The sequence below is a fragment of the Pygocentrus nattereri genome, chromosome 28 (genome assembly GCF_015220715.1).
Source record: "Pygocentrus nattereri isolate fPygNat1 chromosome 28, fPygNat1.pri, whole genome shotgun sequence".
Taxonomy (NCBI): domain Eukaryota; kingdom Metazoa; phylum Chordata; class Actinopteri; order Characiformes; family Serrasalmidae; genus Pygocentrus; species Pygocentrus nattereri.
Genome location: NC_051238.1, coordinates 13726568 through 13749121, shown reverse-complemented (window position 1 = coordinate 13749121; position 22554 = coordinate 13726568). Strand labels below are relative to the sequence as shown.

Genomic DNA, 22554 nt, shown 5'->3' with positions numbered 1-22554 from the left:
AAATTACAATCAACTGTTTCCTCTCTATCAGCCCAGATAACCCTTATTTCATGTTATCAGTCTAGGTTATAATCCACTAGTTTCTTTATGTCAATTGAGATCAAAGCTAATGATTTGTCTTTAACAATCCAGATTATAATTCATATGAGTCCAGATTACACACAATGGTTTCTCTTTATCTACCCCACTAGTCCACACTTCATTTTAGTCCAAGTTACAGCCCACACTTCCTCTGTCTCAATTGAATATAAAGCTTCTCTTCATGTTTTGCAGTCCAGATTACAACCCACGCTTCCTCCTCAATAAACAATGATTATCCTTACTTCGTTTACTATCGCTATCAATTCACTTTAAACCCCAAGGCTCCTCATTATGAATTCAGATTATGATTCACCACTTCCGCTCTTTATCATGTATCAGTTTATCTTTATCAATTTGATTTATAATCTGTTACTTCCTTGCTATAAGTCCAGGTTAAAGCCAGTGGTTCCCCTTTATTAATCCAGATTGTAGTCTACACTTCCTCTCTTTTGGTCTGAATAAAACTCATTGCTTCCTCTTTGTCAACCCAGATTGAAATCCACACTTCCTATTAGTCTATTTTACAGTCGACACTTCCACTGCATCAATCCAGATTATAAATTAGTCAAAACCATCAGTCTGAATTAAATGAGTCTCAGTTAAAGCTCACCCTTCAACAGTACAGTCTACATTTCCAATCACTTCAGATTAAAACACACACTTTTGATCAGATAACATTTAAAACTGCTTATCACACTTAGCGTTCACAGATAGCAATCCACACACCCACTCTTCCTCTCCCGATTGAAGCTCCTGCTTCCTTTGAGTCAGTGCATGTTAAAAGCACATGTCTTGTTTATCATTCTGACAGACACTTCTAGAGCAGATTATGAGTTGCTTAAAGCCCCTCTGTACCAGTGTTACAGTGTTTTCCCTGCAATAACACGCCTGATTCAGCACTTGCAGGGCTAGATAATAAGCTGCTGAGCTGGCCGACTTGTGTTCGAGCCTTCAAAACTGTAAGCAGTGTTGGGCTATTCCAGGCTCATGAGTGGGAACACATCTTCTGGAGTGAAGACAGGGTGATCCAGTTACATTAAATGGGGAATGAGTGGCACTGCTTGCTTTTGTTTATTAAGGTAATAAATTTTGGGTTTATTTGGGCTTCAGATATGTTTTTTATGAAGTGTGGAACTGAGTATTTCATATTTTTGTGTGACGTGTCTTTAAGAGGCCTTGTGTCTGGCTGTAATGTCGGCTGTAATGATGCAGAGAGAAAAAAATGTACACGCGCAAACACACAGAAAAGGTCCAATATCTTTATTTCTTATTCCCTCTTGTGTTAAACTCTCTCTCTCTCTCTCTCTCTCTCTCTCTCTCTCTCTCAGCACCCCCCCCCCCTTTCTAGCATTGACTCTTGGCTAAAAACCCATATGTATTTATTTATTTTATTTTATTTTCTTTATTTATTATTATTCCTTCATTCCTGTTGGAAATGTCACAGAAATGTTAATTAAATGTTAATCAAACATCCTGATGTAAGTAGGTGCGTGTGTCGAGCATTGTGCTGAGAGGTCAATCCTCCGCGGGCCCCCGTGCTCCCGCCGCAAGGGGTTTGCGCTGGTAGGAGGGAGCAGGTAGGGAACAATGGCGGCCTAATTAAAATGAATGTCACTTGCTCCCACTGAGAAGTGCATCAGTCTCCCGCGTGAACCTGCTGCGAGTTTGCCCTGGCACGGTCTCCCCTGCAGAGACGCCTCCACGGTGCTTGGAAAGACCTTTTAATGTGTTTGTGTGCCACGTAAAAGTTGCAGCCTTCTGCTTTACTGTTTTACAGTCATGGATACATTTACTCACTCTCTCTTTTGGACTTTCTCTCTTGCTCTGCTTCTCATCGTATAAGGTTTTATGCATGCGTGAGAATTAGTGTTTTAAGGGAATATTTTGGGGAAGAAACAAATGCACTTAACTTCCACCTTGTCTATAATGTAGTCGATATGTCATGGCATATTTGGCTAATGTAGCTAAAAAGTAATGGAAGCTTATACAGCGTTCCTAATTTGCCCTTACGCTGTGTCGAGTTGTTAAGTAATCTCAAATAGACTTTGACGCTGGGTTTAAGTAAAGCAATAGCCAGTCATGGTAAACATCATTTAAAAGCTCTGTCACTTTCCTTGCTGTTGAACAAGACCCAGCTAGTTAAGCTGATTAAAAATTATGAAAGGCTGATGCTGTTTGAAAACCTGTATAGTAGTAATAATAGTAATAATAATAATTATGATGTATTATTTTTATTTATATAGCACTTTTCATGCCGGTGGCAGCTCAAAGTGCTGTACAGACAGGTGATAAAACATAGTTACACAAGAAATCATTAGTATTTATTTAGAATCAGAAGGAAATAAAAAAAAGATCAAATTAGAAGATAAACACCATGAGATGTAGACTTTTAGTGAAATGCTAAGTTAACGAGAGACGTTTTTAGATACTTCTTAAAAGTGAGCACTGAGCTTGACTGTCTAGTAAAAGGTGGAATTGAGTTCCACAGTTCAGAAGCAGAATAACTGAAAGTCTCTCCATGTTTTCTGTATTTTACAAAGGGTATATGTAAAAGGTCACTATCTGCAGGTCATAGATCACCTGCTGGAACATAAACAGACAGACACTGTGATGCAAGCAGGTGCTAGGTTATTTTGAGCTTTAAAGACTAAAACCTTAAAATCGGTCCTGAATGATACAGGCAGCCAGTGCAGGTCTTTTAAAACAGGGGTGATGTGATCTCTCTGTTTTGTTTTTGTTTGGATGTGTGCTGCGGCATTTGGTATGAGTTGTAAGGGATGTATAGTTTTCTTAGGATGTCCAGTAAGACGACCATTACAGTAGTCAAGTCTGCTTGTAACAAATGCATGAACAAATTTCTCTGTGTCACTGAGAAGGCCGAACTTTAGCGACATTTCTCACATGTTAAAAAGCTACTTTAGTGATTGGTGTTTACATGCGGGATAAAACAAAACTCAGAGTCTATGATCACACCCAAGTTTTGCACTTCAGGTGTTGGTATATGAAGCTAAAGAACCAAGTTTCTGTGCCAATGATCAATATTTCAGTTTTTTTATGATTTAATTGTAGAAAATCGACATAGTAGAAGCAGACACCTTGAAATAAACACTTTAATAATAAAAGGGAAAGCTTGCAGAGCTGTTTTGGAACTAAATTCTGACCCGTGTAGGTGAAGTTGTGCTCTCGCTTCTTCAGCACTAAGATATTTATCCATCAGTTTCACATGGACTAGATGCTTTGACAGATTGCTCATGTAGTTTATGATGTTTCCCATGGCCACACTGCACTTCTCATATTCATAGTCACACTGTGTGGAGACACATTTAAATGCATAATTGATATTTTTTCTCTTGGAGACATTTAAGTAATGCAAGTTACAGAATTCAAAGAATTCAAAAATCAATAAGTGTAATGTGATTGCAGAAATTTAAACTGTAATGTATTACAGTACAGACAAAGCACTGACTGACTTTCAAGCACTTCATAAGTTTGTAGAAAGTGCTTAAATGTACCTAAAGATCAATCCAAGTTCTCCTGGGCAGTTGTACATCTTGGAGAGCAGCCAGTGGTTGATCTTTGTCTTTTGTAGTGGAATGCAGCTCAGTGGTATGTTTAGCCAACTCCTGATACAATCAGCACTGACACATTGAAGCCCCATAATGGCTGATGAAGTGGCAGAGTGCTCCTGACCCACCCATCCTGCCTTTGTCAATGCTCAAATGCTTCAGGCATCCCCAGCCACACTCCCAACAGTGACATTTATTTATTTGTTTATTTATTTTGATTGTCCCCTATAGCTTACACTACAGGCCAAAAGTTTGGAAGCCTATGCAAGTTAAACAGATCTACACGATTTTCACAGGCAGATGCTCCTGATGGCTTGAATAAGTGAATCAGGTCTGTTACTGGTCAGACTGTTATCATCAAAGAGCATGAAGACTTCTCCCAGACGTTAGAGTGCATTACTGTAAACCACAGAAATATTTTAGTGAACAATGATAAAACATTAATGATAAAACTGCTCACTTCCATACATTTACTCTTATTTGTCCATAAGTATCCTGACACCCCTTCAGCTGCTTTGAATTGAACTACTTTGAGGTTCACCTGTTTCTGACTTGCACAAATGCAGCTTGTACAGGGAGATTCACTCGAAAGAGGCCCTGAATATTCTGTAAAAACTCTCGCTAGGATGAAGGAATCTGAACGAAACAACATGCGATGTGCTCCTCAGTGTATGGAGCTTTGAATAAGCCGGGATGCCTCTGCTTCGGAGTGATGAGGTAGGTGCTGGACAGCATCTCTAATGCTTGACGATATGTTCAGGAACATGGAGCACCGCATCGGAATGTGTTCGGCAGAAAACAGAGTTCACTTCCAGCATCAGACTAACAAGAGACTATTCGGGGCCTCTTTTGAGTGAGCAGTAAGTTGACCTACCCAATGCCAAGCGTCAGCTAGAGGGGTATAAAGCTCCCAGCACTGTGCTGTGGAACAGTGGAACTGTGTTCTCTGGAGTAAATAGAGTACAGATCTAATCATCCAACATTAGTATCTGATCTCACTAATGCTCTTATGGCTGATTGCAATCGAATCCTCACAGCAGTGTTCCATTATCTAGTGCAGAGTTTGGAACACCAAATCTTAAGAAGAGCCATTTTGTCAACAAAAATCAAACGGAGCCAGTGTCTATTTTATTGGTTTAACGTTTTAACATCTTGGTTGTAAATATGTCCCTGTATGTGTTAATGGCCTAGTATAGGTAAGAATAGCTATACTGCTAAGTCATATTATATAAATGAAAATGCAGGCCTGCTTTTCTCTGTTTTAAGCTTTAGCTCAGCTGTAGGCGCTTTTCTTGCATCTCCGGCAGGAAACTTCACTTTTCCGCAAAAGTAAAATGGTTCTTGTAAAATGTCTCTCAACATTTTTGGAGGACTTTTTTGTGGTGACCATTTCTTGTTACAGATTAAACATATCAGAAAACCTGCTGGAGTGCATATAAATGCTAATTAGTCTGTCCACTCGTCTCTAAATTCTCAACGTTCATCTTGAATGTGTCCAGCAGTCTGCGTGCCAGTCTTCAGGGTTAAAGCTTGGTGAATTAGTTCCAACATTTAAGGCCATTTATTGTTAAAACTGTGTGTTAGAATACTTAGCAAAGTTTTATTTTACCATGGAGGAGTATTATTTTATTTTAACTTAAAGTCCAATTCTGCTGTGTAGCCGCAAGGGGGCAGTACAAGAGCCATATGTGGCTCCGGGGCCACATGATGCTGACCCCTGAACTAGTCTAAAGCCTTCAGAGAAGGGTAGAGAGTTTTACTTCAGCAAAGGGAGCACAAACTCCCACACTGGGAGCACAAAGCAAAGGGAGCACAAACAGGAAACATTAGACAAACATTTGGTTGAAGTTGGGTTTAGGCTTGGTTTTGGATTGAGGCTATGAGGTTGGGTGCAGTGTTCGGGAACATTGAGTTGAATTTAATAGATATAATAGAATTTAGTTGAATATCAGTTAAATGCAATGTGAGCAGCTACAGGGGACCTTGGAAATACTATTACCTCTTTTTTCTGTTAATGCCTTTGCGAGATTTTGAGCAGACAGACACAGTGACTGTGCTGGAAATGAGTGAAGCAATCTGCTCCAGTGGCCTGCTGCCAGTATCACACCATAACGCCTATCAGAGCCAAAATGGCTTCCACTACCGCCTGGCTCATGGCTGATCAGTCTGTGAGAGCCATGCCAGCCAAATGTCTGAAAACAGGGTTTCATTCAGCGGCACACAGCCTGCAGAGACACGAAGGATGCTAATAAAAAGCCTTTATCACAGTGCAATCCAGAGCCAGCATCTATATTTATCATCTATATTTACCAAGAGTGTAATGATACACATATTTTCAGGTTTTACACCATTTTCTGTTCTGAGATTTTATGTGTTAAAATATAATTATATGTATGTAATGTAATTATATATTACATTGATTGGATTGACTCAGGAACTGACCAGTTTTATTTTAAAACAAAAAAATAAACTGGCATGTCTTGTCAACACTATAAAATGATTATTGAAGAGGAATTCAACATTTTTTAAAATGTCCGCATAATGAAGTTGTTAAATGGTGAACAGAGCTGTTCAGAGTGGTTTAATTTGATGGCGATAGGAATCGGACGTCTAAGGCATTTAATACCTATAAAAGCTGCATCACACAGAACGCGCTGCCTGATGTCTGAGATATTGTTTCATGGTAGTTCTGAGAGAAAGTTTTGGTGTTTTAGGTACATGCAGCGTCTTGTAGAGCAAAACAGACTTTCAGGTTTATCTTTTTTACATACTAAAACGTTGAAGAGTTGTGCAAGTTTACTGGTCATTCTGAATAGTAAACAAATTGGCTGTATTTGCTTTGTAGCCATTGTGACTCCTGGTTTCATCACCACTGTGAAGAAATCGGAGTTTGAAAGTTTCTCTGCATTGCGGCGTTTCGCATCAAACCACTCGGAATGACTTTATGCATCAACAATTGAGTTATGTGAAGAAAGTTGGCAAAATTGATGGAACATCCAAGGAAATGAATGTCACTGCTGTTGGAACAAAACCAGTTTTTGATATAATTTGAAAATGCCTGTTGCCGTTTACATTGTTTGTAAATTTCATGATGAATGGGCCAAAAGAAATCGACCAAAACGACTTGAAAAAATAGCCTGGTTCCGTTGACTTACATTAAAAGTGAGTGTTTTCCTCCTGTAAAGTTGTTATTTTGGAGATATGAGGTTTTCTTCAGACAACAGCGATGTTATTTGGTTACATAACTGCTTCATAAGAGTAAGTTCATGTATAATTTAACTTAATTAACTTTGTTTATATTGATTGGATTATACACAAATTATGACAAGTAGGTGGAAGTTCCCTCAAAGTAGTCAAAGGAGTGCATTCCATTATGCACATTTCAGAAATGAAACAACTTTACTGCAGCATTTTAAAGTAACCAGTAATCAAATCACCAGGGACGATCGGCAAAACTTAATAGAAATCAATATTCTGATATAAAAGATGGTAGTGTCTGATATAAAATGGTAATTTATAGGAAAAGAAGCCAGAAAATAAAACACATCCATCCAGAATGTAGTTGCACATACTGCAGATAAAGCTGTTTTAGTGTGGTGTTAATTAACTAGGATGTCTTACGTAGATTACATAAAACATGTGACTGTATTACCTACGAAAGCCAAAAGACCAGAACAAAAGCTCACATCAAAAAGGAAGAAAGAGCAGATTGGTATGGTTCCTAGGGTTTTTTGATTTTTCAATTTTGAAATAAATGAACGAAGGACATAAATTGACACACCTCTGCACATTTTAATGCAGAATTTAATATATAGGGAAAAAAATAAGCGCAATATGTGGCAAAAGCATGTTCTATATTGTGTTTTTCTTTTTACTTTTTTTCATATGTGTGAATAAATAGAAGCTGTGTGCCAACAACACAAAATCTGCAAAATGTGTAATTTGACTAGAGGGTATCAGACCCCTTCATACGGCTGTACATTTAGCTGGTAGATGAGCTGTGAAAGAAACGTGTGAAATCCTTGCGCTTGAGGTAGGCTGTAGTGACAGAGACTGTTGCAGCCTCTGACAGTCTAAAACGGGCTAGTTCAATACGGTCTGTTGTTTTGGAATGTAGTTCTCTTTTTGAGCAGCTCTGATTGCTGATCCCTTTGGGTTTCATGTGTTGAAAAAGGACTTTGGATTCTTTTCGGGTTTGATCACCGATCCGGCGTGTTACGTTAGCTCCGATGAGCCTCAGAGTCGTGCTTTTCTCCTGCCACCTGACGCAATATGTGCTGAAATGTTTATCACACTGCTCAATTCTGTCTTATTTTGTAGCCTGTTGTAGCTACACTCCAAATCTGCTGCATCTGTTCTCAGTTCTGATTATTTTAGACACTGGACTCTTTTCTTTTCAGCTTTGTACTTGAGTTTTCTCTTTTTTTTTTTTGAACAACTCCCTGCGACTTTGTGCAATGCGTGTGTGTTCTAGACGGGGAAGCGTACCCCCGTGTGCTGTACTGTAGCCGGCGGCCATCCACTGGAGGCTTTTGACCTTTCACCTCACCTTGATTGCGAGACGCACTAAAATGTATTCAGCCGTTGCCCGGGTGGGCCCAACACGGCGCTGTAATCAAGCACAGAAATGATGAATTCCTCCTCCGTAATAAGCGGCTGCTCTCCCGAAATTACAGTAGAAGGCTTGTTATTGTTTTTGGTCCCGTGTTTAAATCCATGGGATAATTTTTGCCTGAAGCAGTCATTTACCTCCCGTTATTTCCTTTCGCCTTCTTGGCTTGTTTGCTCTCTAAATGCAGTTTAACATTTTTATTCTTCAAATATAGCCTCAGTATCTTTTGCGGCTCCTGCACGTGTCGCTCTTTGATGTGGAACGCTTGTTAGTTATGTGCTACAGTAGTGCTCATCTGTGGCCCCTTTGATTTGAGTTTTCTTTGATGCGCTGGCTTTGAGGGGCACTCCTCTGCATTGTGGAATTACGGACGGACGGCTTCAAAAGGAGCCACCAGAAACAATCACACATGAGATGTAGAGCAGGTGATTCTTGTGCTCGAGTTTCATATCACATTAGTGCATCCGTCTGCTTAGCGCTGTCTGAGCCTTCGTGTGGCTTTCGGTTCGCCGCCTCTCAATCAGATCTGATCTGTCTCTAATGGAGACCAACATGATGAGGACCACTTAACTCGGAGCAGAAAACTCCTTCACACACCCACTAGGGGACCTCTCTACAGTCATCAGTGTCTGAAGTTTGTGGGGAGCGTGTTTTATTGTGTTTTAGTTTTGTCTTTCTTTTTTATTTTATTTTTTAAAGCAGCATTGTCTTCAAAATACCTAGAGCAGAATGCAAATTAGCAACATGGCTTAACAAAAATGGTTCATTTCTTGAATTTTTGATTCATCTCAGCAATGAAATTATTGACTAATTTTGTTGTTTGTTGACAAAGTTTTTTATTCCATCGACAGTAATAATGACAGGATGACAAACCTGCTGCATATTGATATTAAAACTGTTTTGTTTTCAACTTACAGATGATGAAAACTAAAAACTAACATCATATTACTATAAACATAATCACAGGCCCACAGACGTATTCAGAAGTTTGGGTGCCCCTAGTCAAATAAGGTTTTGTTGATTTTCTAAGTGAACATAAGTTAACACATCCTCTCCAAAGAACAAGCCTCTGTGCATTTAAATGCACAATCACAGTAATGTGGACTGTGCAGAAGTTATGGCATGTTTTATGTTTTCCGATGTGTTAAACTCATAACAAATGTTACATCATGTAAATGTTCAAATCTTTCTTCAAGCACACACATCTTTAGGTTCTTAAAGGAAACAAAATTTAAGGAGGTCTTCTCTGGCATCATTTTAGTGTTAATGGTTTTGACATTGAAACAAATAAAAAATTAGATTTTTTTGTTTCAATAATAATAATAAAAAATAATAATTTATCGCATTAGAATTATAAATGACGTTGTTCAAACTGTCAAAATATCATGATTTAGGTCAGCTGAACTCCAGCACCGTCTCCTCTGATTCAGCTCTGCTATATGAGCGCATGAAGTGCTGAACTACAAATCTGTGTTACAATATGCAAATCAGGCAACCAATATTACAGCCTTCCAACAACGACACCCTCATCACACTGCATTCAACAAATATGAGTTTGAAATGTGAGCTGTAGAATGTGAGAACAAGGTCATAAATCGACTACATAGTTGTCACACTGCCTAATGTTATTTACGGTTAGTTACTGTATGTGAGAAACTGCCACAAATTACATAAACCATCTGGCAAAAAACAAGACAATGTAATGTTTGTTTTCATTTTGGGTTTTTTTGCCATTGTATACCAGGAATTATCACCGCTGCAATACATTTCCGCTAGCTCGTCTATGGGGTTTCACGTGTTAGTGCCAGGCTAATGATGGTGAATGTTCACTTAAGCTTGCTGGGTTTAATATTGGCTTACTGAAACACGAGATAAGTTTGGATACCTGCATGCTCAAAAAATCACACGCATTCCAGCCATCCATCCCGCTTTTTGGTGAGTTTCTCTACTCCTCTCTGATTGTGTTACTCTGCTGAGGTAATATAATAAAATAAGAGGGAAAAGACATTTTTAAAAGCATGTGTACATTTCATCAGCATTGTTATAGTCATGTTAACAGACTTTATTTGGTTCAGTGAAATTTAAATGACAGAGACCAAACAGTTTTACTTCCTGTGTTTGTGTCTTAGCGCCCACCCCCTTTGCTTCCCAAACGGTCCAAAATATGCCTCCCATTTGAGTCACATTTTGAGCTTTTTTCAAAGTTGAAATAGGGATGGATGGTGGTCTTTTTTTTGTGAATGTAGTCAACTAACTAGGTATAGACAATTAAATAATTATGCAAAGGAAATTGAATGTATGACCAAGGAAATCATAACTAGTCTTATAGGGGTTCATGACTGTAAAGGCTGGACCCTGATGTCCCCTCCTAGTCTGAATGACATGCTGGAATCTCTTGAATCTGCAGCCAGAAACTCTCTGAAACTCTCTGAGACCCCCCCACCCCCCTTTCCTTTCAGTGTGTTGTAAAACTCTGAGGCTAGCTGGCTGCTAGGCTGGACTTCATTAACATTCTGTCCTCTCTCTCTCTCTCTCTACACCCATCAGCCCTGCTGGCAGCCCCAGTGTAGCGTAGCGCAGTGCTGCACAAAGAACTCCTCCCGGCCTGCTGACAGCCCTTCACACCAGCTTCAGCTCATGCCAAGCACTCTCCCCTGCACACGCCCAGTAGCAGAACCCAAGCCAAATACGCTGGCCCGCTCTTCATTAGGCTAAACAGCATCATCAGCGTGCCTCCCAGGCATAAGCAATGCCTGTGCTTTTGATTTTGCTTAGATGACCAATCAGTTTTGACGATATCTGCATTTTTCAAAATGAAGCGTTGCTAATGATTCTCTGCGTGGGCATTAAGTTCTAAGAAAAACTTGAACTTGTTTAAAACCTTCATATTATGTATAGGTTTTTTCTTAAGCTGGCATCTGTAGAAGCAAAACAACTTCATTTTGGCCAAAGTGACATGGTAGTTTGATCTTGTGTGGTGTGGTGAGCATTACTTGCTGAACAGACCTTTAATTACTATGACATTTGTTCTGAGACCTCTTCCTGACTGCCTTTGGGCCTCTAGGGGTGCTAAAACATATGGGAAATACTTTTATGCTTACAACAGCATATTTGGTGGTAGTTTCATTATTTTAAGCATTGTTTGTTGTTTCCTAAATGGCACATTGTTTCAACATTGGCTCTAACACAGGGAGATTATGAGTTTTATTCCCAATGAGTCTGAGAGAATGTAATTTGCTTAACTCTCCCAGTTAGGATGGTCCTCCCTGTCCCCCATCTCTCAGCAGTGTGCTATCCAGTGCGGACGTTTGTTAGCTGCTCTAACAGAATTGCGGCTGATGCTCTTTAGGGCTGGGTTCACATTTCAGTTGCTCAAATCTGACTTTTTGCTCAGATATGATCTCTCCAACATGATGGTTCACACTCGTTTAGTTAAGTTACGCTAAACTGTCATTAATGTGAATGAACTGCTGTCCTAAAACGACCCACATGAGCACATCAGAATCCATAATGCCACATGAGTGAACCACATATAGTACGTCATGAACAGCAAACAAGCTAACCAGCAGAACCAGCTTTCCTTGCTAAAATAATTAACTGTGAACAACTCTCAGCTGCTCATTATTACAGCGAGATGAAGGCAAGAAGGATGTGTTGCTTTTCCACTGTTTACTGGCTTTAACTTCACAATAGGTGCTGCTGCCATGGTAACACTGAATAATGGTGAATGTGCAGTGAAAAGAAAAAAAAAATCTTATTATTTTTATGAAATATTGTTGTTGTTGTTGTTGTGGTTAGTTTTGTTCAATCTAAATTTAAGGTTACATGACCACAAATTTAAATTATGTATCCCATCTATCTGATCTAAGACTACATTTGAGTGGCTCAGGTAGGATTTGGAAAGATCAGATTGTGTGTCCATGCAGGTCTGAGCAAATCCACTCTGTGTCACATTAGGGCAAAAAATCAGATTTGTGCCATTTCAGCCTGCTAATGTGAACATAGCCTTGGCTTAAGCCAAGTGACAGTTTATCACCGACAGTATATCTATTGCAATTGTCGATCAAGACAGACTTTTTAAATGTACAGAAACTCTTTGTCTGTGCACAAAAGTGATTATATTTGTCTGAGAATCAGTTTTTCATGTCCTGAATCAGCCCTGATTGTTGTCTAACTTCAGAACATTGTGTAGAACAGAGGTCTTTAATTAAAATTCAGTAAGGTCCAGTCAAAGAAAATTTCCTCAAGCAAAGGTGGAACATCACAATGTCTAACTTTATGATTCAGTGCCATATGCTGTTTACTGAAGTAGTAGTTATATCAATATCTTATGTAGTCAACAACTGAATGTCAAATCAAATAAAGTACATTTCAGTAATATTTCAACAATATTTATTGTCAGTTTTCTCTTTTTAGAGCACGACATGTACAACCCCAATTCCAATGAAGTTGGGACATTGTGTAAAACATAAATAAAAACAGAATACGATGATTTGCAAATCCTTTTCAACCTATATTCATTTGATTACACTACAAAGACAAGATATTTAATGTTCAAACAGATAAACTTTATTGTTTTTGCAAATATTCACTCATTTTGAATTTGATGCCTGCAACACATTCCAAAGAAGTTGGGACAGGGGCAACAAAAGGTTCCACAGGTGAACAGGTTAATTGGAAACAGGTGAGTGTCATGATTGGGTATAAAGGGAGCATCCCTGAAAGGCTCAGTCGTTCACAAGCAAGGACGGGGAGAGGTTCACCACTTAGTGAACAACTGCGTGAGCAAATAGTCCAACAGTTTAAGAACAACGTTTCTCAACGTGCAACTGCAGGAATTTAGGGATTTCATCATCTACAGTCCAAAATATCATCAAAAGATTCAGAGAATCTGGAGAAATCTCTGCAAGTAAGCGGCAAGGCAGAAAACCAACACTGAACACCCGTGACCTTCAATACCTCAGGCGGCACTGCATTAAAAAACAACATCATTCTGTAATGGATATTATCACATGGGTTCAGGAACACTTCAGAAAACCACTGTCAGTGAACACAGTTCGTCGCTCCATCTACAAGTGCAAGTTAAAGCTCTGCCATGCAAAGCGAAAGCCATATATCAACAAGAACCAGAAACACCGCCAGCTTCTCTGGGCCTGGGCTCATTTGAGATGGACTGATACAAAGTGGAAAAGTGTCCACATTTCAAATTGTTTTTGGAAATCATGGACATCGTGTCCTCCGGGCCAAAGAGGAAAAGGACTGTCCAGATTGTTATCAACGCAAAGTTCAAAAGCCAGCATCTCTGATGGTGTGGGGGTGTGTTTGTGCCTGTGAAGGCACCATTAATGCTGAAAGGTACATACAGCTTTTGGAGCAACATCTGCTGCCATCCAAGCAACGTCTTTTTCAGGGACATCCCTGCTTATTTCAGCAAGACAGTGTCAAGTCACATTCAGCACGTGTTACAACAGCGTGGCTTCATAGTAAAAGTGTGCGGGTACTAGACTGGCCTGCCTGCAGTCCAGACCTGTCTCCCATTGAAAATGTGTGGCGCATTATGAAGCACAAAATACGACAACGGAGACCCCGGACTGTTGAGCAACTGAAGTTGTACATCAAGCAAGAATGGGAAAGAATTCCACCTACACAGCTTCAACAATTAGTGTCCTCAGTTCCGAAACGCTTATTGAGTGTTGTTAAAAGGAAAGGTGATGTAACACAGTGGTAGACACACCCCTGTCCCAACTTCTTTGGAACGTGTTGCAGGGATCACATTCAAAATAAGTGAACATTTGCAAAAAACAATAAAGTTTATCTGTTTGAACATTAAATATCTTGTCTTTGCAGTGTATTCAGTTGAACTGCTATGTCTCACCTTGTCCCTCCCCTGTGTGCAACACTCACTTGAGTCTCAGTACTCAACATAATGCACAAATCTGATTGGCAGAGTAGCGTCACATGTGATATTTACATCACTTCATATTGCATGCGATTGGTCTGTGAGTCTCCTGGACGGATCATAAATGCTAGAAAAGTTACACCGATTAAAATAGGACCACCCGGTCAAAATAAAATCATTTTCCTTAGTTTATCAGTTATAGGCCCAGGTCCACACAGGACAGCATCTAGGTCCGAACATGGACTGTGGTCTGCTTATTACTTCTCTGGTGTAGAAGCTTGAGGCAGATATTTTTTTCCTTACTTGATTTCAAGCTTGTGAAACTGATAAAGCCGTGCTGCAGCCTTCCACATACTGAATGGGTTCCTTCACAAAACGTGAACGGGAGCTTAAAAGAAATTTATGTATGTGTCAGGCTATTTCATGCAGTTTAGTTTTAACCAAAATCAACAGGGTGTAATTTGTTCAACCTTTAGCAAAAACTACCAAACCATACCAAAAACAAAGTTAGCTTCTGAGAAAGAATGTTTCCTGTCAGAAAGCATGTTTATTGTTTATTTTGTCCAGTTTAAAGCATGTTTTATTGTTTTTTTGTCCAATTTAAGGCTATATGTGAGGCTATAAGGCTAAATATTGATTAGGAGGATCCTGTGTTTCAGCACAACGACCAACCTACAGTCCATGTTTACGACTTATTTTTTCATGCACACTGTGTAAAATGCATGCCTACCTGCACATCCCACAGTAATATCATATATATATATATATATATATAGGGTATAATATCATAATATCATATAGGGTATATTGCACACAATATCGCAAGCCTAGCATTCTCCTCCAAACATGTTGAAGCAGTTTTAAAAGATGTGGTGGTGCTTCTTGTGTCTTGTGTCACTCTCCAAGCTTAGTAGCACTGTGTGAAAGGGGAAGACCTGGCTGGTGGGTTGAATTTACTAGACTAGAAAGAAAATTGGGTAAACACTTGTTTTTCCAAAACAACAACAATCTCATTAATTTAAAGAACCAGCCACTGAAAGGTGCTTCAGGGAACCATAAGTGATTCTTCTATGGCATCGCTCTGAAAAAAGAAAAAGAAAAAAAATCCTTTTTGGCACCTTTATTTTTAAGAATGTCTGCGTTCATGTTCAGACTTGGCCGTAGTGACTCTCTTTTGGCTTTGGGCGATGTTAGATTTTTAGCTTTTAAGCTTGTGGCTTAGAATTGTTTGTGTCTGCTGTGTTTGGCAGTGTTTTCAGAGCTTTTTGTTAAAATCCATTGCAATGCCTTTTTCTGGGTTCCGACCAAAAATCTTTCCATCGCCTCTCTGGTTTTAGTTTGTCTGTTGGCCTGCCACTTGTATTTTTTCATGTCTGAGGTAACTCCAAAGGTGTGTTACTCAGTGTCCTTCTAAAAGTGACTTGTTTCTCATTGCTCTACGAGTGCTGGCCCTGTTTATGGTGGCGTGTGGTGAATGTGCTCTGAGCTGCAGCTCAGCGTGCTTTTGCCATCTCATTTTCAGCACATTATTCACCCGAGCCCTTCCAAGCGCTCTGAGCAGTTATCACCTGTGTCCCTGCCCCGCTCCATCTGAGCCCTAACCCATAAAAGCTGGAAATCATTTGTGTCAGTGTGTATAAAAACGCATCCTCCCTTCTGAGGCATCTCTGGAGGTAGATGCAATATTGATCCTCTTCATTAGCTTACACTGCTGTGGGAAAAGCTCCAGAATGGAAAGTGTGTCGTATCCATTGAGAGAGGGCCGATCAGGGGAAATGAAGAAGGTGTTTGGTGTAAATAATGCGAGAAACCTGTCCAATCAGATCTGGCTCAGTCAGCTTCAAGACCGTGATTAAGCCTGTGAGGAACGCACACAAGATGGATTTGAAAGAATAGAAAGAATCAGAAGTTCAAGTTCAGAAAGTTTCCACAATGCATACTTTTGCTTTTGTAGTTGATATAGCTGATAGACAGGATGGAGTGAAGTATCATGTGAAGTATGTCTGACGCTCTAGCTTAAAGTATGAAAGACTGGATTGTTGAAAATATAAAGGATATGAGTATCAGCTCCACAGAACATTACTTTCTATTAATATGATCACGGTAAATATTCATAAGACTTTGTATTGCAACTAGCAAAAGTGATTTTTCTGTCTCTCTGATTCTGGATACCAGCTGGGGTGGCTTCAAGGAAAACTTGAACAACTTTTAAAAACAGAATGCCTTGAACCTCACAATGTTTTATGTGGTCCAGCAGTTACATCTTCTAAAGAGTCATTGTTGTTGCAGTGTACAGAGCCAGGAACTGCTAGGGGTGACCAGATAGCCTTTAGTTTAATAAACAAATGTGGTGCAGCTGTCTAATTTGCCATATAGCAAGGAAAAGGAGGCTCTGCTTCTGTTAATGAATTGGTGCAGGGAATAAAGGATGATATGAACTTCATGCATGTGTGTTTACAATGTTAATAAATAGTTGTTGCCTGGTACACTTACAGGCCTGTGATCATGCATTTGGTCAGAATTGTCATGTGTACACATGCTGAATTCAATTAGCCTTTTTGCTGGGGTACCAAGTATGCCAAGCTAAGACATATGGGTGGAGCAAATAGTGCAGAGCATTGATTGGTAAGTGCAGTTGTTATAATCATCACTCAAGTTGTCATTTAAAAGAAAAAAAAAGTGTTAGTCAGAATCTCTGTCTGTAACTTTTACAGTACACCAAAAGCCAAGATAAAGTACCTCCATTGGTGGAACTGTTGTTTGTGTTTACTGCCACCATTAGCAAGCCAAATCATGTGACCACCACACTACTTTTATGGTGTAGTTGTGCGATGAGACAGGCACACAGGCGCTACACAAGGCTGCAGATAGTTTGGGGTTTGAATTGGTAACCATACTGAGCTGTACTGTACAGCTTCAGAGCCAAATTACTTAAAATACTCATCAAACTAAATTGAGAGTGAAATGATTTAAAATGCCTGTCACTAGTTTTCACATATAACGAGCCTGTTAGCATTCAGGACTACGCAAAAGTCAGAGATCACTGTTCATTTATTTAAATGCTTTCAAAACAGCCAGTAAGGACAAATTAGAAGACTTTACTGAGAAAAGGAAATAGACAAAAAAATAGCAAATTCAACAAAGAAGCTGCTGGTGTTCTCGTGGCAATGGATTCACCACTCAGTCACGATTAAACCCTCCCAGTCATCCATGTGCTTTTGTTTACATGTCCATGTGCTTTCTTTGTTTAGATTCTTCCCTGTCCTGCCCCCTTGTTTCTTGACTCCGCCCCTGATTGTAATCACCTGTTTTTCACCTGTGTCATCGTTATCCCTGTTTGTATTTGAGCCCTGTGTTTTCCCTAGTCTCTTGCTGGTCTTTGTATTGTATTCTCGTGTGGTGTTTTGTTTATTCCGGTTTCCGTTGTTTGTTTATCCTGTGTTTCTTTTGTTATGTCTGTTCCCTGCTCTCTATGTGTTGAAATTTTTGGCTGGTCTTGTAACTTTTTTGCACCCCTCTCTGTCTTTGGGCTACAGTGTACCATGACCCCCCATGAGAGGTGAGAGCCCTTCAGCTTTAAACTTTCCAGCAAGCATCCTGACAGTGTTCTGAATTTACAAACAGCCCGAGTGCACAGAGTGAGCTGAGAGAGTGGATTTATGAGCGTGAGTGTGAGCCCAGCGACGAGTGCAGCTAAGCACCACAGCATTTCTTTGATGCTTTATTGTCTCTCTGCAGCGCTCGGAGAGTTTGGACAGTCGGTGCATATTTCAGCATAAGACATGCAGGCCTGCTGTGAAAGGCATTAGCGGATGTACATTAGTTAAGATATTGAGCGCGTGTTTACTGCTGTGCGCGATGCTCCTGGCAGGAGATGCACACATCGAGCTGGTGTGTGATGCTTTATTGCACCCCTCGCCTTCGGCCTGTGTGATGTATCTGAGCTGCGGAGATGAATCTCCTGCATTAGCGCTCTTTGCTGAAGTGCGGAGTATTTATCACGCAGCAGATACATCACAGCCCAGATACATCACAACACCAGCTTACGCCATACCATGAGCAGTCGCTGAACATATGAGTGTGAAAGAGAGAGAGAGTGAGAATGAGGAATGGACTGTTGAAAGCTTCTGCTTAAAGGGGAATTCCACCCATTTTTCAAAATTGCTTCATAATTCAGTCATCGAGATGTAAACAAAGTCATTCAGAGTGGTTTGATCTGAAAAAGTGCATCTCAGAGAAACCTACGGACTGGAAGGAACCAGGGGTTGTGATGTCACAACATAAATAAAGTCACTTCATTTACTAAGCAGAACCAACACTGAACCTCCATGTCTTTTTAGTTTTCATATGAAATCTTGATGGTGATAAAATTATGGTAAATCTGAAGGAAAAAAATTGACTATTTTTCCATAAAACACGCTGCATGGACCTTTCTGCCATGAGATTTTAAAAATGTGTTTTACCCAAAATCTTCTCTCAAAACTTAAAAGTGTCTAACAATTTCATGTAATGACGTTATGTGAAGGAGCTTTTAGAGGCAATGAACTCTTCTCTTTAGACCCCAGTCCAATCACCACCACTGAGAACAACTCAGTAGGCTCCTTTGGAACATTTACATCTAGAACATTTCACATCTTAAACATTTAGTTATGCACAAATGTGGAGATATTGGTGGAATTCCCATAAGTGTAAATTTATATTGTGTTTTTGTGTTTGTGTTTTTTTCCCCCCTCAGGCCCACTTATACTATTTGTGTGGCTTTATGGTAATTTATTTTTACATGACAATTTCCAAACCCCTCTGTATGCCTTAGAATTGAACAGGCTGCTTTTGTGACTGAGCCTCTAAGACTGGTGTATGCAGAGCTCTGTTCTAAATGACTGTCCTACTCGGGGCTGACACACTCCTAATAACTTCAGCATTGATGAACAGGTGCATATATGTGAAGGTTCTTGTGTTCTAGTTTCCATATATGAACTGTCAGCATTTTGGATGGCTGGTTGGTGAATGAATGAGTTGTGTTATTACCATGATGTTACTTTAGACTCCTTTATTTAAAAAAAGAAAAAAGAGGAATGTGGGCCTTTTAACTAAAACTGCACTATTATATACATGTTCTATATTAACTTACATATTTCAAAATCACAGTTGAAACAATTTGGGAATTTGAACTTATTTTAAAGGTGAATTGCAGCAATTAAAACAAAAATTGCGAAATTCAGATTGAAAAAGTCATTCACTGGTTTGACGTGAGATGGTTTATTGTAGAAAAGGTTACAGACACAGTTTTGCTTTATAATAGTGATGATCTGAAGCAAAAGTTGCAATGCCTCTTCTTTTGGCTGTTTAATTGGTGTAAAATCTGAAAAGAAAAGGTTGCCTTTGAGAGCTTTTTGAGTTACAACACTCTGCTTGTACCACTTCACCATTAATATCGTTTAACAAAAGTAGTTAGGCCAAAACTTTTCATCATAGATGTGGCAAAGCCTTGTATCAGGCATTAGACAGCATGTTCACAACCATGTGGTGTTATGGCTGTCTGTGTGGATAGCTTTTAGAGAGCAAGCAAAGCTCCTCGGGAACAGAGCATTTCAGATCAAACCACTCTGAATGGCTTTGCTCACATCTTAACCATTTAATTATGCAGACATTTCAGAAAAATCTATGGAATTTCCAATTAAATTGTTACTAGAGGTTTCCTTAAAAAGACATATCACAATTGACTTGTCCAATCTCTGCCCACAGATGCCTTCTGTGGTTTGGTAGCTGCTGCTGTGAGGTTAGGCAGGCTTGATGGAACATTGGCAAAAATCCTGTTCGACCTAATGAGAAATTACAGTGCACTCAGTGAATTATTCGCTTCAGAATGCTATAATGTTTGATATTATATATTGTTGAGAGTCTGTTTTTTAAAGCTACGCTACTGAACTTGACTGAAAATGACAGCACGTATGCAAAGTTAATCAAAAATAATATCACACTTAATGTCTATGTTTTGACTAGAAGCAACAGCTCTGTTTGAATGGAACTTTTGTCAGCGTGCTGTGAAGCTTATCCAAACTTCTGACAGCTGCTACAGAAAGAAAGAAGGTGTTTGTGGATGGAACATGTTCACATACTTTCGCTTCTTTTCACATGATGCTTTACAGCACTCATTTGAAGGCTCACAGCAGACAGGCAGTGGCATTGTAGCAGAGATCTTGTTGATTTTCTCCCCCAAACTCGAACCAGCTGCCGTAACCACTGAGCCACTGACATGACACTCTTCACTGTATGTCAAGGTTGTTTTGATGTTACTTTTATCACACTGTATACTTTTATCTCCATGTATCATGATTTATTTGGGATGTTAAGAGAAAGGTTAGAAGGAGAGATTATAGGAGAGAACAAGGAGGGGGGTAAGGAGGGGGGGGGGCTGATTTTGCTTTTTTTTCCCCCTCTCGTTCTTTTTCTCTGATGATTAATTACCTTGAGCGGAGCCTGACCAGCTTATTAATGATTGGCCATAATACGGCATCCCAAGGGACAAAGCGAAACCAGGAGACAGCTCACTTCTCGCTCTCTCTCCCCCACTTTGCTTCTTTCTCTAGCTCTCTCTGTCCCTCCCTCTTCCTCCCTCTCCTTTCTCGATCCCTCTCCCTCCCTCCCTTCCTCCTTATCTCCCTCCCTCCCTCCCTTCTTCCCGGTCTCTCCTCCTCCCTATCTCACTCTCTCTCTCTCTCTCTCTCCTTCTTTCTCTCTCCCTCCGTCCCCCTTGTGAATTAACCCTTGCGATGCCTGAAACCTCTTAGAAATGTAGAGAACGTTAAGCTTTGTTTTTTTATCATATTGAAACCGTTCTTCAGTTTTTCTCCATCTTTTCTTTTTCTTTTTCTTCTTTGTGTCAGACTGGCATCCAAATATTCGGTGTATCCCTTTTATTGCAAAGTCGCTAAAGTCGCCATATCATGCCACTTATGAGGGGATTTACCACTGTTTTATGATTACAACCATTGCATATAAAGCTCAGAAACTGTGTAAGTACACATCTGAGTCAGTAAGTTTCTGTACAGTGAACCATTTCACATCAAACCCTTGATCTATGCAAGACGTGTGAAAAATCTGTGAAATTCCCCTTTTATCTCTGCTTGACTTGACAGTGGGGTGAGATTATAGAGAGATGAGCTTTGGCTGTGGTTCTTCTCTCAGGCAGCTGATTATATACTGTAGCTGCTCCCTCACTGCATAATAAATAGACTTCTATACTGTCCAGTGTCCAGAGGCTCTTAAACTCTCATTCATCTCTCTATCTCGCGCTCTCTCGCTCTCTCTCTCTCTCTGGTTTGATTGGCCTAATTATGTGGTGAACAGTGATGTATTCTTTTCAACATTTTTAGGTGTTTATTAAGTGAAAATCATGTACAGAAACTGATTATATATATGAACCTAAAGAGAGCTTGTTTTCAGTCTCTTAAATGAAGTAAACACTGGTGGGTTGGATTTGCTTAAAAACGTCATGTCAAGTGATTCCACGCCACTTGGTTAGGTAGCTTTTAAGATGCTTATCTGAGTAATATGTACTCAATATGGTTTTGTTCTACAATTCGTAACTAAATAATATGTCATGTTTAATTAATTAATCTCTTTCTCTGCCTCACTCTAGATGACCTCCACTGCCATGCAGAGAGCTGTGTTTATGCAGAGCGTGTGCTGGGGTGTGTGGAGTCCATTCTCTGATCCCAATGGCTCTACTGTGCATGTTTGTCTCAGCCTGCAGGGCGGCGCCCTACCCAACCCCTGTGGAGTAATGGTTTGCACAGCACACATAAAGCAGGTAAAGAGACACCACATAAACAATTCTGTGCCACACCCAGCACATGTACAGTCTTATGCAGAAATGTGGGCACCCCTGGTCAAAATATATTTTGTTAATTTACTATGTGAAAGAAAAATTTTAATCCACAATTAAAAAACTGAAAATCATTAAAGCAGAATATTTTCCATTTTGTAGAATTTTTCATTTAGCTTCATTTTTCAGCCTTCTACACTCATCTGCACTTCGCTGCACTCCGGTCTTGGTTTACTTAACTTACACATGCAACACTAAGTTGCTCTGTAATGTTTTTTAATGGTAATAGTTCGTAATCGTAAACGCTCACACAAAGAAGTGTGACACTGAGTAACAGCCCATCCTGCTAAAGTGTAGCACTGATGCTCTGAACATGAAAAGGAGCAAGCAAAATATACACAGCCCTGAGCTCTTGTATGAAAGATGCCATTCTTGTGTTGTATTTTTTTTTTCTTCCCAAGTTGGCCCAAACTCTGCCACAACTGAAACTACCCTTGAAGTACTGAATGTATTTACACATTATACATGTACATAATGGTTTTAAGTACTTATTGATTTTTTCCCCCCT

General features: G+C 39.7%; 1 protein-coding gene across 1 annotated transcript in view; it reads left to right on the top strand.

The window, feature by feature from the left end:
• The window catches only part of nphp4 (nephronophthisis 4), a 280801-nt gene that overhangs the window by 130994 nt on the left and 127253 nt on the right, over positions 1–22554 (top strand). The window contains exon 9 of the mRNA XM_017693446.2: positions 21801–21971. Within this exon, the coding sequence (XP_017548935.2) occupies positions 21801–21971 (171 nt within the window). The remainder of the gene's footprint in view (positions 1–21800; positions 21972–22554) is intronic.